The 13,087-nt window shown below is 40.5% G+C and overlaps 1 protein-coding gene across 3 annotated transcripts in view; it reads right to left on the bottom strand.

Annotated features, from left to right (window-relative positions):
* LOC130928948 (gastrula zinc finger protein XlCGF57.1-like) overlaps window positions 1-13,087 on the bottom strand; it is a 32,736-nt gene that overhangs the window by 7,062 nt on the left and 12,587 nt on the right. Inside the window, exon 2 of one of the 3 annotated variants that reach the window (XM_057855787.1) lies at window positions 3,130-3,301. The exons of 1 other annotated variant lie outside the window; for it this stretch is intronic. In XM_057855787.1, the coding sequence (XP_057711770.1) occupies window positions 3,130-3,295 (166 nt within the window). In that variant the 5' untranslated portion in view covers window positions 3,296-3,301. The remainder of the gene's footprint in view (window positions 1-3,129; window positions 3,302-13,087) is intronic. One more of the 3 variants, XM_057855788.1, reaches the window with a different exon arrangement.

The raw sequence follows: 13,087 nt of genomic DNA on the forward strand, positions 1-13,087 counted from the left end.
CAATCCAAAATACCCGATTTCTTGTTGGGTTTGGAATATGGGCGCATGAGACTTTTTGGAGCGGTTTTGGAAAAGGTACAGACTCCCTGAATTTCATGGCTCTACATTGAAAAAACCTAATAGGAGAAACCTTTTTGAAAAATCCCTTCTGTGACCACTAGTTGGCGCTGAAGGTTTGATGCAAATGACCCCTACAGGACTCTCAGGTCATGCCTCTTAACAAGCATGGGAAGTTTGTCACAGATATGTTGATATCTCAAGTAATGACTGTTCAGAATTTGTGGTAAGACAAAATGACTACGGTCTTTTCCCTTTCCTGTTTGGATCCCTCAGCTTCAACTAAACCTCAATATTTTTCATCAGGCACCTGAAAACATGTCTTAAGGCTCCCCTGATGCAGGTTTGAAGTCAATTGATTTTTTCCCCCATGAGGAAGAGCCTGTCTCCTAAAAAAGGGCATTTCCCGTTCCCACTAGGGGGCGTCAGGCCTAATGGGTAATATTTCAATGCAGTCGTGTTTAAGCAGCGATACCTAACATACATGCCAAATATGAAATATATTGAACATTGAATGAGGAAGTTATTAGTCATTTTCTGAATTTGGAGTTTTGCCAAAAAAAAAAACAGCCAACTTTGGAACTCTGCCCAGGTCAGGCCAGTGAATGAAAACTTACCATTTTGATAACATCTCATGAACAGAATTTTGAGGAGGTTCCAACTAACTGCCTAGGCGCAATGGTCTCAAACGTGCATGCTATTTATCGACTAAAATTGCATGTTTTTCAACATTCAATTCAAAATACCCGGTTTCCTGTTGGGTTTGGAATATGAGTGCAATAGACTTTTTGGAGCAGTTTTGCACAACGTATCGACTCTCCAAATGTCATTGCTTTACATTGAAAAAACCTAAATGGGGAGGCCTTTTTTAAAATTTCAAGGGGGCGCCACTGAGCCACTTACATTTTTTTTTTCGCAACGTAGCCAAAATTATCAAAATTTACTAGGGCTGTCGAAGGATTAAAATTTTTAATCGAGTTAATCACAGCTTAAAAATTAATTCATCGTAATTAATCGCAATTCAAATCATCTCTAAAATATGCCATATTTTTCTGTAAACTATTGTTGGAATGGAAAAATAAGACAAGACGGATATATACAGTCAACATACTGTACATAAGTACTGTATTTGTTTATTATAACAATAAATCCACAAGACGGCATTAACATCAACATTCTTTCTGTGAAAGGGATCCACGGACAGAAAGACTTGTAATTCTTAAAAGATAAATGTGAGTACAAGTTATAGTAATTTTATATTAAAAGTAAAACCCGTCTGTATGTTTTCGTTTTAATAAAATTTGTAAAATTTTGGGCAACATGCATATCAGTGATGGCTGCAAATAGTATATCTTCTCTGCGTTATGTTCAATACAGGGTGTTAAGAAAAAGTTTATCTCCTGTCATTCTTCCCCACGTCGCTCACCACAATAGTTATAATTGTTGTGGAAGAGGTGCCAATAAGTAGCGCGGCCCCAATGAGTGCCTCGTCTTGAAGGCATACAAACCTCGTTCGTGTGTCGTCCTTTCCTCCTCCTGTGTCTGTCTGTCTGTGGCTGCGCAGACGCGACGGAGCATGTGCTCAGCGTGCAGTACCTAGTACCAAGCCCCTCGCCCCTCCCCCTTTGTCTTTGTGTGTGCCTCTCTATGGCTCTCTGAGCAGAGCAGTTTTCGAGCATGTTCAGGCCTCCAAATTGGCCATTTTAATTTGCCCTGAAAAAAGAATAATAATAACTAGCCCTGCAGGCAGGACTCAACGGGCCCTCGCAGTATGGCGCAACTCGGACGTCACGCAGGTCGGGGTGGTGGCAGATCGCTCCCCTCTAATCATATAATGAGAACCTAACATCCTGAAGGAATTTATTTTAAAAAATCTTAGCAAGACAAACTTGCTTGTTCCATCGGTGAATTTTCTTGTTATAAGCAAATCTTATCTCATTTCAACTAAATTTTTACTCGTTTTTGAAGTAGTTTTTCCAGTGTGTAATACAAACCAAAAGGGCTCAACAAGTGATATGGTCATGAACCAAAAATCAACAGGCAGACTGCGTTAAAAAAAAGGGAGCATCATTAGTTTCGTTACTTAAGGTTCTCTATGAAGGACATTCGGCAGTTAAATAAGTACACCTACCGATTGTGTCCAATGTCCATGTTGTTGTTAATGCAATGTTTGCTTCAATTGTTTTATATGTAATCTCCTTTTTTCTTTTAAGAATAGTTTGTTGTTCATTCACTGAGTAATGAGAATGCCACACCACTAGGGAGCAGTGTTACTTCACTGTGGGAATAGGATGGTGGCTGCGCATTTACACTGCTGGCCAAAAGTATTGTCACCCCTGCAATTCTGTCAGATACCGTAATTTCCTGAATATAATGTGGACTTTTCCCCCCCAAAGTCAACTTGTAAAATCATGGTGTGCATTATACACGGGTACAGGGATGGAGACAGAAATATAATTATATATATACATATATATTATACACTCACCGGTCACTTTATTAGGTACACCTGTCCAACTGCTCGTTAACACTTAATTTCTAATCAGCCAATCACATGCCGGCAACTCAGTGCATTTAGGCATGTAGACATGGTTTAAGACAATCTCCTGCAGTTCAAACCGAGCATCAGTATGGGGAAGAAAGGTGATTTGAGTGACTTTGAACGTGCCATGGTTGTTGGTACCAGAAGGGCTGGTCTGAGTATTTCAGAAACTGCTGATCTACTGGGATTTTCACACACAACCATCTCTAGGGTTTACAGAGAATGGTCCGAAAAAGAAAAAATATCCAGTGAGCGGCAGTTCTGTGGGCAGAAATGCCTTGTTGATGCCAGAGGTCAGAGGAGAATGGCCAGACCGGTTCGAGCTGATGGAAAGGAAACAGTGACTCAAATAACCAACGGTTACAACCAGGAGGCTGCTCCTTTTTGCGCAGGTGTCCCGTGCAGGAGCGCGGTGTTTATAAATGCACCTTAAACTTAGTGCGGACAGGTATAAAATATTGTCCGAATTACAAAAATGATACCTTTTATTGTAGTGTCTAAATCACATTTCTGTACTTATGAGAGGGTACCATATTTGATCTTTGCCTCATTTGAAGAGGGGAAAAAAGCACCACTTGGGATGACCTTGAATGGGTACGTAGTCCTCCTCTTGCTTAATGTATGGTGACTCTTCCTCTTCCTCCTCTTTGATGCATGCAGACACCTGGTGTTCAGGATGATGGGCTTGGCTGACATATAGATCTGCAAGACCAAGACCACAAACACACGGGTCAAATCTTATTTTTTTATTTTTCAAACAACAGCGGTGTCCAGCACAGCTCAGGGGTACAATTGTCCAAAAATTAACACAACAACGGCGGCGGTATTCAGTGCAACTCAGGCGCACGATCATCCTACCACATCAAAACTATTTCACTCTAGACAAAGTAAAGCAAAGAACCACGTCCTTGATTTCCAAGTTGAACGTTGCTTGGCACTGAAGAAGACTGCGTATGGAGTTAGAATCATGCCAAAAATAAAAACGAAAAAATGTGGTTTGCATATGAAAAGCGTCATTCAAAAAAAGAAAAAGGTGTGGTTTGCAAATAAAAAAAAAAAACTTCTTAGATCCTTAGATTATTCACGATTCAGCCGTGGACGATTCGAGAACGATTCACAAACATCCAAATTCTGATTGTTTAATTATGCCAAGTAAAGCAAAACTAAAACACAGTCAGCATGTTCTCCTAGGGAACGGACCAAGAGTATACATCCACAACTCATGCTTTCCATATACAAAACAGCAACAGGCATGGCTGACCTAACCAACCAACTTCTCAGTGAGATCAGACGTGCTCCCAAAAATTTAAAAGCAGGCGTGTGGAATGGTTTTGGGATTCGACTAAAAAAATCTTCTAGAAAATGTGTTAAAAGCAATAGAGCTGAGGTACACTACCATTCAAAAGTTTTGGGTCACTTAGAAATTTCCTCCTTTTTGAAAGAAAAGCACAGTTTAATCAGAAAAAAAAAAATTCTATACATTATTAATGTGGTAAATGACTATTATAGCTGGAAAAGTCCGGTTTTAATGCAATGTCTTCGTAGTTTTGTAAAGACGCCCATTTACAGCAAAAAACACTGCAGTGTTCTAATGGTACATTGTGCTTGCTAGTTTCCTTAGAAGTAGGGCTGTCCCAAACTACTAATTTTCTCCCGATTAGTCAGCAGACTATCTTTACGATTAGTCGACTAATCTAATAATTTAAAAAAATATTTATATTTTTTTTACTTATTTAGCATTGAAATTTTTGTTGACGCTTATAAATTGACAAAAACATTTTGGAACACTTAAATTCTTCATCAAAGTACAAATAAACACATAAATAACAATAACAAATCACAAATAAACAATGAGTTCAAATGCTGATCGCATTTACTCGTGCAAAAGAATAGAATGTAAACAGATTCAGAACACTGACTTCGCCTTTCCAACATGATTCAAAACAATTCTTTAAAAAAAAAATACCTAGAATTAATATTATAGTATAGTACGATATACACTCACCAGCCACTTCATTAGGTGAACCAGTCCAACTGCTCGTTAACACTTAATTTCTAATCAGTCAATCACATGGCGGCAACTCAGTGCATTTAAATGGTAAATGGTGTTATACTTATATAGCGCTTTTCCACCTCTCAAGGCGCTTTACAATATCTCGCCATCCACCTACTGGTGACGCAGCACCTGGAGCAACGTGGGGTTCAGTGTCTTGTTCAAGGACACTTAGACGAGTTCATCAGGGCGGAGAATTGAACCCACAACCTCTGGGTTGGGGGACAACTACTCTACCACTGAGCCACGCCACCCCATTTCGGCATGTAGACATGGTTTAAGACAATCTCCTGCAGTTCAAACCGAGCATCAGTATGGGGAAGAAAGGTCATTTGAGTGACTTTGAACGTGGCATGGTTGTTGGTGCCAGAAGGGCTGGTCTGAGTATTTCAGAAACTGCTGATCTACTGGGATTTTCACGCACAACCATCTCTAGGGTTTACAGAGAATGGTCCGAAAAAGAAAAAATATCCAGTGAGCGGCAGTTCTGTGGGCGGAAATGCCTTGTTGATGCCAGAGGTCAGAGGAGAATGGCCAGACTGGTTCGAGCTGATGGAAAGGCAACAGTGACTCAAATAACCACCCGTTACAACCAAGGTAGGCAGAAGAGCATCTCTGAACGCACAGTATGTCGAACTTTGAGGCAGATGGGCTACAGCAGCAGAAGACCACGCCGGGTGCCACTCCTTTCAGCTAAGAACAGGAAACTGAGGCTAAAATTTGCACAAGCTCATCAAAATTGGACAATAGAAGATTGGAAAAACGTTGCCTAGTCTGATGAGTCTTGATTTCTGCAGCGACATTTGGATGGTAGGGTTAGAATTTGGCGTCAACAACATGAAAGCATGGATCCATCCTGCCTTGTATCAACGGTTCAGGCTGGCGGTGGTGGTGTAATGTTGTGGGGAATATTTTCTTGGCACTCTTTGGGCCCCTTGGTACCAACTGAGCATCGTTGGAACGCCACAGCCTACCTGAGTATTGTTGCTGACCATGTCCATCCCTTTATGACCACAATGTACCCAACTTCTGATGGCTACTTTCAGCAGGATAATGTGCCATGTCATAAAGCTGGAATCATCTCAGACTGGTTTCTTGAACATGACAATGAGTTCACTGTACTCAAATGGCCTCCACAGTCACCAGATCTCAATCCAATAGAGCAGGGGTCAGCAATCCTGGTCCTCGAGTGCCACTATCCAGCTTGTTTTCCATGTCTCCCTCCTTTAACACAACTGAATCAAATGATCAGCTCATCAGCAAGCTCTGCAGGAGCCTAATAACGATCATGATTATTTGAGTCAGGTGCGTTAAAGGAGGGAGACATAGAAAACAAGCTGGATAGTGGCACTCGAGGACCAGGGTTGCTGACCCCTGCAATAGAGCATCTTTGGGATGTGGTGGAACGGGAGATTCTCATCATGGATGTGCAGCCGACAAATCAGCACCAACTGTGTGATGCCATCATGTCAATATGGACCAAACTCTCTGAGGAATGCTTCCAGCACCTTGTTGAATCTATGCCACGAAGAATTGAGGCAGTTCTGAAGGCAAAAGGGGGTCCAACCCGTTACTAGCATGGTGTACCTAATAAAGTGGCCGGTGAGTGTATAATAGTACTTATTCATTGCCAATCAGATTTTTCATAAAAGGTGTCATTTTAAAGCTATGCTTAGTGTAGAATCTCAACTCTGAAGTAGAGCAGGGCGGTAAACCAAAAATTTACCGGTACCAAAATTCTTTACGATGACCGACGTCATTTTGAACATGACGGCAAATTCGGTAATTTAATAAAACAAAAAAATATAGTCTTTTCATCCCATTTGACTCTGTGTTGTTCAGCTATGTTCATTCCCCTTTAAGAAAGCAGACAGTGTGCTTACGTATGGAATCACGTGGTTATCAGGAAGCCAATCAAACGAGCCTGGTATGCTAACGCTAGCGGGTAACGCTAGCGGCTAACGCTACAAGCAAACGTGATGGAGTGTTGCTTAAGGGAGGTTCGCCAAACTTTCACCCGACATTGAATAGACTCTTGGCGGCACCCAGACGGACTTTCACCCGTTGTCCTCCCTTGTTCTCACGATTTCCAAAGAGGATGCTTTCAATGCTTTCTACTGGTAGCCAAGCCACAGGCTAACGCTAGTGGCTAACGCTAGCGGTTAACGCTACAAATTAACGTGATGGAGTCGGATAGCGGCTCTAAACTAGTTGAAACAGCTGAACTTAATGAGTGGATTGGTCTCGGGACTGCATCTAGCAATTTGCTGCGTTCCAGAAACGTGGGATGTCGGACTTTTCCGACCTCAGAGTTAGAAAATATCATTGGAACGCCACTCGAACTGGTAGGTCCAAGTCGCGAAGTCGGAGAAAAAATAACTACCCCGACTTCCAAGTTGTTTCAATCTGACGTCACTGGACAAATTGGCGCTCATGAAAACGTAATGAATGATAACACAATTATGAAGTAAATCAAGTTTATTTGAGACACCATGTATTTTTTTCTCATACAGTGAATTATCTTTGTTGTGCTATGTTTTTATATTGACGATCAGCAAAGGATGTAACTAAAAAAAGGCAGTTTACAGTGTGGGCTATAACGCAGCCGTCGTTTTTCCTCTACTATTTGATCACTTATAGGAAGGCAGGTTCACTGGAGGTCAAAATGTATTTGGATGGCCAAAATAAAAAACACCTCGTTGCGATCAGCCATCTTAGTTGTTTACATTTGCTTGGAACACTTTGAGATCGGAACTGGTACCATCCGAGTAGGATAAATCCGACTTCCCACTTCTCTGGAATGCAGCATTAGTTTATCACATTATTGTGTATCTTTTGTCTGTGTGTGATTTCTGTGATAGCTTTTGTGATGGTAAAGCATTCAGCATAAAGTGCAATCTAACAGTGAAAATTATAATATAACTGTTTAATGGCCCCAGCTATTTTTCTGTATGTGCTTAATTCTGTGTCATTAGATCAATGCAGCTTTAATGTGTGTGTGTGTATGTATTAAAAAATGCACTGAAAAAAAAAACCCTGAAACCTTGCAGTAAACACTTGTGTTGAGTAATTATGTCACAGCAACCATTAACAGTAAGTTGTCTTTTTGAAGTGTACTGTTCAAGCTGTAAGTAATTTGTGTTACAATGACATGTTTGCACAAGCATATTGATTTTGACAATGTGCATAGTTCAAGCCATACAAGCTGTTTTAAATGTTCATACTTGAATTCTTATTGTTTACAATAAATTTTTGTATACTTAATGTTTAGACTGCATGTACAATTGTTAAATATATTAAATTGAAAGCTGGTAAATAAATCAACAAGAAACGGTTAATCTGTATTTCTTGCATTGATTCAGATTTTCAAATTATATAACAGTCTGCTTGGGTGAATTTATCGTCATTTATCGTTATCGAGGTAAATCTGCTCAATTTATCGTGATACGTGCTTAAGGCCATATCGCCCAGCCCTACTCTGAAGTATGGGGGATTAATTCCAGAAATCATTCTTTACGTGACGAACATGATATGCTTTTATTTTTAAATGTTTACCGGAAGTACATTCGCTAAACAGCCAACTTAAGCTTTACACTCTGCAGAAAAAAAGCACTTTTTGTCATTGCATGTGGTGTCAGTAATAGATTTTTTTTTTTTTCGTTTGCAAATGCTGTTAACCAGCGATTTTTCATGTTTGAAGTGTCACCTTTTAACCGCAAGTTTGCGTTTTGGAGAAGACTCCCAACGCTTTATAACAGGCTAAAGTAGGTTGTATTCCCCCCCCCCCCCCCCCAATTCACCTCATTGTAGCAATGCTAACGTTTACAGTGTTCAATATAGGTGTCTTTTCTTATTTTGTATGTCTGAACTCTGTTGATGAGAGAAAGGAACTGGAGTCTCATATGCCATCAGTATGCGCGCACAAATGTATGCATGCGCGCAACGATAAAACGCAGCCGTGAAAATTATCGCCTTCATTTTTATTAAGCGTGCGCTAAATGGACTCATTGCATATTGCGTCAGGCTGAGCAATTTTAATAAAATTGTTAGTTAGTTAGATGGACTTACTCCTGTCGTCTTCGAAAATTACAGCTGGGTGACGGCGTAGGTGTTCATTCACGGCCGACGTGCAGCCAAGCTTGGCATTGAAGGGACAGGACAAAGCAGTGTACCCTCCTTCTTTTCTTTGAAATAAGTCAATGTTTTGGACACCGGTGCGCTTTTTTGGCTTTGTACCGCTTTCCCACGTCCGACATTACGAACTTTTATATATATTGAACATTTCCTGTAACGCTGTGTACCACTCCCTTCAGAGAGCAGCACAAATAAGATCTAACCAGAGCAGAAAGAGAAGCGGGAGGCCCCGCTGCACAACCAAGCATGAAGACAAGCACAAAAGAGTCCCTAGTTTGAGAACTAGATGCCTCGCAGGTCCTCATCTAGCAGCTTCATTAAATAGTACCGGTAAAACGCCAGTGTTATTGTCGACAGTGAAGAGACGACTCAGGGATGCTTGCTTTCAGGGCAGCGTGGCAAAAAAATAAATAAAAAGAAACAGGCTATTAAAAGGAAACGATTAATATAGGCAAAAGAACCCAGACATTGGACAGAGGAAGATTGGAAAAAAGTGTTACGAACAGACAAATCGAAGTTTGAGCTGTTTGGACTTTGGATCAAAGAAAAGAACATTTGTGACACACAAAACAACTGAAAAAATGCTGGGAAAAGATGCTGGGAGAGTGCCTGATGTCATCTGTCAACCATGGAGAAGTTAATGTGATGGTCTGGGGTCGCTTTGGTGCTGGCAAAGTAGGAGATTTGTACTAGGTCAATAAGGAAGGCTATCACTCCATTTTGCAACGCCATCCCATACCCTGTGGACAACGCTTGATTGGAGTCAATTTCATCCTACACCATGACAATGACCCAAAGAACATCTCCAAATTATGCAAGAACTATTTAGGAAAGAAGCAGGCAGCTAGTATTCTATCTGTAATGAAGTGGCCAGAACAGTCAACAGATATCAACCCCAGTGACCTGTTGTGGGAGTAGCTTGACCGCGTGGTCAAGTTACTACTGATGCAATTTCACTGACACGGCAGACCTGGCTCTCTACTCGCAGACAAAAATAGGAACCATAAAGGCGTGCGTTACTATTAGGAGTGTAATGGTACATGTATTTGTATTGAACCGTTTCGGTACGGGGTGCTTGGTTCGGAACGGAGGCGTACCGAACGAGTTTCTGACGTAATCTAGTGCTGTCAAATTTAGCGCATTAACGAGCGGTAATTAATTTTTTAAATTAATCACGTTAAAATATTTGACGCATTTAACCCAAGCGCAAAATGACCCGCTCATGCATCCCATAATCCCACTGTTACGTCCCACGGACGGCTCGCTAAGGGCGTAACATAAAACGAGCCACACACACAAGTTGCAAGTGGACACAAATTTATTCACACAAGTCAAAATCACCATGAACAAAATGTACAAATTGCGGAAGAAGCTGGCTTCATCGTAAGCCCAGGCCAAAACAACAAACAGAATGAAACTACACTTAAACCCCACCTGCTAAGTAAACCCTGATTGTAAAAAGGAAATAACAAAAAGACAGCAGTTCACGAAATAACAAAAAGACAGCAGTTTACGCCTACTGCTGCGGGGCTCTTATTTACAGTGGTGAACAAAAACGATCACAATAACGAACAGGGTCCCCCCAGAATTATGAATCTGAATTCAAGACTTTTAAGACCTTTTTTAATGCCATTTCAACTGAAAATTAATACTTTTCTTGCACCCATTATTTAGATCATATTGAATCATTAAATAAATAAAGCACCGAACATCAAATTTAACCTCAATTACTAAGTGTGTTTGACAAAAGAATGCACATATATTGAGATACAATTTAAACACATTTAAAGTAACATTATAAAGTCTGTCAGAATTTTATTAAACCCACACACGCACACAATAATTATGGACAAAAGGAGCAGTCGGACAGGACTCAGACCAGCCATCTTCTGTAACAGTCTAGCAGCTAGTGCTCCTGCCAAGACCCCAGTAAACATGGCTAACTTTTGAGTTAAAACGGCGAAATTCACATTCATTCGTAAGGCAAACCGAAATGTTTAAGCAGGTGCACTGCTTGACCCATAAACTGCAACCTAAAGTATCTGGATGTAACTTGAGCCCCTATCACATACTCCAAAACAACGGGAATATCGCGGGACTTAACCGTGCAGCAGTTGTGTGTGAAAACAATTTCCCGTGTCGACTGACATGGGAAGCAGTAGTCGTGAAAGCAGGCGTTAAATTCCCAGATCACAGCAGATGGCTGATGACTTAAATATCATAGCGGCGGCCGATGTAACTTCCTCCCTCTTCGCAGTAAGAGGAAAAGCGGTAAACAAACATCGCAATTATAAACATAGCAAGCTGGAAACAGCTAAATTAAACTGAAAGCATGATCAAAATTAAAATGTCAAATATTACGTCGGGCCGGGCCAGGGTTCTTTCTCGCTAACTTTTTGAAATAACTATATATTAACGATGTATGAATGATAAACTAAGGAATACTTGTTATAAAATAAATAATTTGGATAAAAAAAAGAAGGCGCTGTATGGTCATTGCAGAGCCAGAGCACGCCTAAACGCCCTTTTTAATCTTCCCCTCTGCGAGTCCGCAAAACCGCATCTGTTTATTTAACAAACTTTTCCAGCGTTATTTCGTTGTGTAAATAAATTTATAATGATCATAAAAATATGTAGTCTATTTAAACACTAAGAAAATGTGCGTTTTTTTTTCCTGCTAACTGAGAATTTGTTACAAAAGACAGGGTTTTATGCAGACATCATCACAAATGTTATAACACAAAACGCGGGTCGGGTTTTAATACCCGCGGACCAGTTTGGGTCAGGCTGGATTTTTTAGGCCCGATTTTACCTCTATCTTAAAGTCTTAATGATCTTAAATTGGCTGCAGTTAAGAAGTCGGGAATGCTCCCTCCGGAAAAAAACACGATTTGACCAACATTATGTTTAATTAACTTTTCCAGCGTTATTTCCTTCTGTAAATGGATTTATAATGATCATAAAAATATGTACACTATTTAAAGATTAAGAAAATGATCGTTTTTTTTCTCTCAACTGAAAATTCGTTACAATAGACAGTTACGACATCGGAACAACGACATCGCTCCCTCTGGAACAAAACGCAATATGACCAACATTGTGACAGCCGATGCCGACCAAAATGACGTAATATCCAAAACAGATCACCAATGGACTCATTTGAAGTATATGAATGGTGGTCTGTTTTGGTGTTCAGAATCCACAATACTTCTGCCTGCAGGGTTTTCGTTCCACCGACAAACGGACTCATTCCCGATGCAGAGGTGGGTGGATTCTCCGTTTTGCCGGTTGTGGTGGTTTGGCACGCACGTGTTGCATTTCGATTTGTAGTGCAGTGCATCGTAAAAATTCTATGCGTCATCTTCATTATGGATTAAAAAAGAAAAAACTTCACGGATATAATTTAGGTTGCACTGAGATGTTCTTGAAAATTAAGACTACGGTGAAAAAATTCCAGACTTACAACAGCTAATTTAATATTTTTAAAACCTTTAATCATGGAAAACTAAATTCAATGCTTTTTAAATATTTTTAATAACCCGCGGGGACCCTGAACGAATGAACACAAAAGACCTCACCGAAAAAGGGGAAGTGTAACAAAGTAGTGATCAAATGCAAAGGTGAATGAATGGCTAGCAAACAGCTGGCGAGGAGAGGAGGTACGCAGCACGTATGCTGTCAAATGCGAACTCTCAGGGTGTTGACAGCGGCTAGTTTTTTAAGTTGGCACCCTTCCTCGGGTGGCCCATCAGCGGCGGCGACGTCATCTTTCCGTCCGGCGTCAATCAGAGTACGTCACGTTGGGAGGGGAGGCAGCCAGCTGGCGGACGCAACGATCAGCTGACTGACAGTCTCAAAAAAGATAACAATTTAACGGCCAGGGCCGTCGCACCACTCAGAAGTGCAGTGAGCAGCGTGGTTAACGGTTAAATGTAAACATGGAAGAAAAGCAGGTTGGCCCTCTGGGTGGGGAATTCAAATTAAAAAAAGAATACAGATGGAGCAACTCTCAGAAAATGTAAATAAGTTGGTTTGCCTCAGCGACTGGCTAGAGGATGAATAGAGAAGAGGACCACTACACACACTTTGCACACATTATAAATAATACTTTTTTTGTTACTGTTCTAAGGCTCTGTTGTGTGTTTGTTTTTGCAGAGAAGAAAAAGTCTTCAACAGAAAGAATGTTAATGTTAATGCCATCGTATGAATTTATTGTTATAATCAACAAATACAGTACATATGTACAGTATGTTGAATGTATATACCCGTCTTGTGTCTCATCTTTCCATTCCAAAAATAAT

This window comes from Corythoichthys intestinalis, chromosome 13, assembly GCF_030265065.1.
Source record: "Corythoichthys intestinalis isolate RoL2023-P3 chromosome 13, ASM3026506v1, whole genome shotgun sequence".
NCBI classification, from domain to species: Eukaryota; Metazoa; Chordata; class Actinopteri; order Syngnathiformes; family Syngnathidae; genus Corythoichthys; species Corythoichthys intestinalis.